A 3,703-nucleotide genomic window follows, 5' to 3' on the forward strand; every position below is an offset into this window, starting at 1 on the left:
ATCCAATGGAACACTAGATCTCAAAGCCAGGAGAACTAGATAGTCTTCATGAGAGATTGATTGGTCCCACATTTGGACTAACAATTATTAGAGATCAAATATTAATTAAGAACCGTATCAAAGGATTAGTTAAGAATTTTGAAGAACAACACAACTCCTTCAAGGTTTTTTTAATTCCATTTAATAAACCTATTGGTTTTGTTTTATTATTATTAGTTTACATCAACGAATATTAACTTCTCGATAATATATATGAAGTTACAAGGAGACAAGGTTAAGTTTTGTGATCTAGATGGTTTAGAATAAGATTCTAATAATTAGAGGTGAATGTAGCGTATAAAATACGAGTTCATCTGAATCAATAAATTCTACTCAAATTTTATACTGGTGTTTAAAAATTTTATTAAATAAATACAAATTTTGAACCCAATAAATCAAATTACCAGTGAAAGAACTTCGAACTTAAATTCATAAAATTTTAAATCATGAATTCGTCAGGTAAAATTTACACAACATGCTCACAAGCATTGTTTTAAAAGGCAGTGTCAGGACTCGCCTCGGGGCAGGGCAGTGAAAAAACGCCCTGGGGCTAACGTGCGGAGCTTAGTTCCTATGAGGCTTACGCCCTAAGCGCCCAACCGTACGCCCTAAACACGCTTAACGCCCAACGCCCAACGCCCAGGGCTCGCCTAACAGTTCTTACACAAATTATATTTTAAATTCCTTAATTAAAATCATTCACCCTCATAATTGTTTAACAAAATAATGATACTTAATAGTTTTTTCATCTATAGAAATAAAAAATTGGGTGTAACTCATATAACAAGTCGTAGTATTGGATATTTACTATTTGAGAACGTCGTGAGGGTGAATATCACTTAATTTAAAAAAAAAAAAAAAAAAAACATAGCGGAATTGTACATTTTCACTTGTCATTGGTCATAAGTCCTATGTATCAGAATTATCATATAATTTTATTTTTTGTTCATGAAGAAGTTATGTTTTAATTGTAATCTTGATAAATTTTATTGATTATTTGCTTATAGGGAGATGAAATGAATAATATGATAGTAATAGTGTTTTAAGAAACTATGTTTTTTTCCGTGTTTGAAAGTTAAAATGTTAGAATTGATTTGCATTTCATAATAGCTTTTATTTCATTGTATTGTTTATACTTGTAAAATTATGTTATATATAATTACAAGTTATAAGCGGTGTATAATGGATTGCTTTGATCATTTTTTTGTGTGTGCGCGCGCACACACACATACATACATATATATATATATATATATATATATATATATATATATATATATATATATATATATATATATATATATATATATATCAGTTTTCTTTTATTTTATTTTTATGTAATTTTACCTATTTAAAAATATTTATTGTAATTATATTATTTTAAGAAATACTAAAAATTAAATACCCATGGACTTACGCCCCGTGTCTCGAGGCTTACGCCTCGTCGAGGCGTATGTAAAACGCCCCGCCTTTTAAAACACTGCTCACAAGTCACAAATAGCTAGTGTGGTACTTTTTTTTTTCAATTTTTTTCTTACAGATATTTGGCATTCTTCTTTCTTTAATAGATTCTATTAAAGAAACCTGATGAATTTCAGATACCTGATCATGATTATACGAAAAAGAAAAAGAGTTGCAGACAAGTCAAGAGAGTTGTGTGGGAAAAAAGAAAAGTAAAAATGTAAACTAGATCAACCTTTTTACTTCGTCGTTCACATTACAAAAACTGCACATATAACTTACAAGTTCTTTTAACATATCAAATGAATATTTTACATGCAAATACAACAAATTGTAATATTCTACAAAACTTGAATCCACAATTTACAAACAATGAAGAGAACAAAATGTAGAAGACGAAAAAGACATAAATAACAGAAAATGGATGTAAGGATTTTTTTTTTCTTTGAGTGAAAAAATTAATAAATAATCTGAGATGTACAAGATCCTATTTTAAAAATTAATTCAAAGAAAAAAAAAGGAAATAAAGATAAATAATTCTTTCTTCTTATAGCTAAAGGCTTAAATGGAGATCCAATCCATATGCATCATCAAAATTGGGCCCATCATCCACACCTGATGAGAATCTACTCAATGACGGCCCATCAACCCTACCACTATGGGCCTTAACCTGTTGAGGCCCAACACTTGTTAAGCTAGAATCCCCTACACTGCGGGTGTACTGAAAGTTCCCTATAGCCCTCCCACCATGTGACACGTGGAATGGTGGCATAGGTCGTGGTACGTAAACCCATGATGGAGATGTTGCCGGAACCACCACATGTCCTGGTGGAGGAAGGAGGTGTGATGGCGGCGTAAAGGCGGAGATAATAGGGTTACGCATGTATGCATTTCGACTAGCTTGCATTTGGGCACGTTTCAATTGTTGCCTTTCTTTTTTGTGTGCATTTTGATGCCCACCTAAAGCTTGTGAATTTGCAAATTCTCTACAACAATATTGACACTCGTATTTCCGGCTATCGGTAGCCGGAAAACTGCTGGATTCCGGTGAACCGGATGATGTTTTTGTTGAGTCAACTTCTTGTTCTTGATCTTCTGTTACGTTGAAACCAAACAACTTTAAACGTCCGTTACTTGTAGGGTTGTTATTACCATGTTTACTCTGAAACTCCAATTCTGCCATGTTGTGTGATAAATACGTAGAGTTTGTGTGTGTGTGTGTGTGTTTTTGAATGGATATATTTTTGTGTGGATGTGTGTGTTTTAAAGGAGAGAGAAATTACACAGAATATGAGGTGAAAGTGAGACAGAAAGAAGCAGAGAGGAAGCAAATGGGAAATAAGGCCTAAGTGGAGTTGTTGCATGTGTGGGGGTATTTATACTAGTTTGTAAGGGGTTTTCTGAAGTGTTTTTTTTTTTTTTTTTTTTCTTTCTTGTTTTTGTGTGTGGAAAGGGAGAGAGAAATACTCCCTGTACCCCAATTTATGTAGCAAATTCTTAAATTTAACCGGGAATTCGAACATATAATCTTAATTTTTAAACAAAGTTTACATATTTTGAAATAACGTAAGTCACAATAATTAATAATTTAAAAGACTATGAAAAAGTTATGATCAAAGAAAAAAATTGTTTCTCTCAAAACTCAAAAAGTGTCACATAAATTAAGACTAGCGGAGTATTGTATATAATTTGAGTGAGGAGAGAGATAGGAGTATATATTTTGGCCAAAAAACAAAAGAGAGATGGTTGCTAGCTGACATCTAAAGGAGAGCGTAAACATTTTGGGAATACGACCCAGGAACACTATAAGGGGACCCAGTGGCTTATGGCAAATCAAGATCATCTTCCATTTCCTATTTGCAAATAAGCGATGCCACAAAAATACCTTATATAGAAAATGAGTTAAAGTTAAGAGTGTAAAAAACAGACGTGTATTGCGATTTGCGACTTTAACTTTACGAGTTTTGAGTTCAAAATTTTATCACAATCCATTTGATTTATAAGTTTGAAATCTATTATTTATAGTTGAAGATCTGTTCCAAAGCTATTGTATTCGGATAAACTGATCAAAAGATACACACTTCATCTGCCCCTGATAAAAAACATTTACATATATACAATAATTAGGTCACTAATTATTACTATAAGGTAATTACAGACAAGTAAATTGTTATGACAAGCATTTGTTGTTTGTGTGATAACA

The 3,703-nt window shown here is 32.1% G+C and overlaps 1 protein-coding gene across 1 annotated transcript; it reads right to left on the bottom strand.

Annotated features, from left to right (window-relative positions):
* Nucleotides 1–1,803: 1,803 nt before the first annotated feature.
* On the bottom strand, nucleotides 1,804–3,207 carry LOC132642779 (zinc finger protein GIS3-like). The gene has a single exon (XM_060359822.1). The coding sequence runs from the start codon at nucleotides 2,681–2,683 to the stop codon at nucleotides 2,054–2,056; it is 630 nt and encodes a 209-aa protein (XP_060215805.1). The 5' UTR covers nucleotides 2,684–3,207; the 3' UTR covers nucleotides 1,804–2,053.
* Between the last annotated feature and the right edge of the window lie 496 nt (nucleotides 3,208–3,703).

The sequence above is a fragment of the Lycium barbarum genome, chromosome 5 (assembly GCF_019175385.1).
Source record: "Lycium barbarum isolate Lr01 chromosome 5, ASM1917538v2, whole genome shotgun sequence".
Classification (NCBI taxonomy): domain Eukaryota; kingdom Viridiplantae; phylum Streptophyta; class Magnoliopsida; order Solanales; family Solanaceae; genus Lycium; species Lycium barbarum.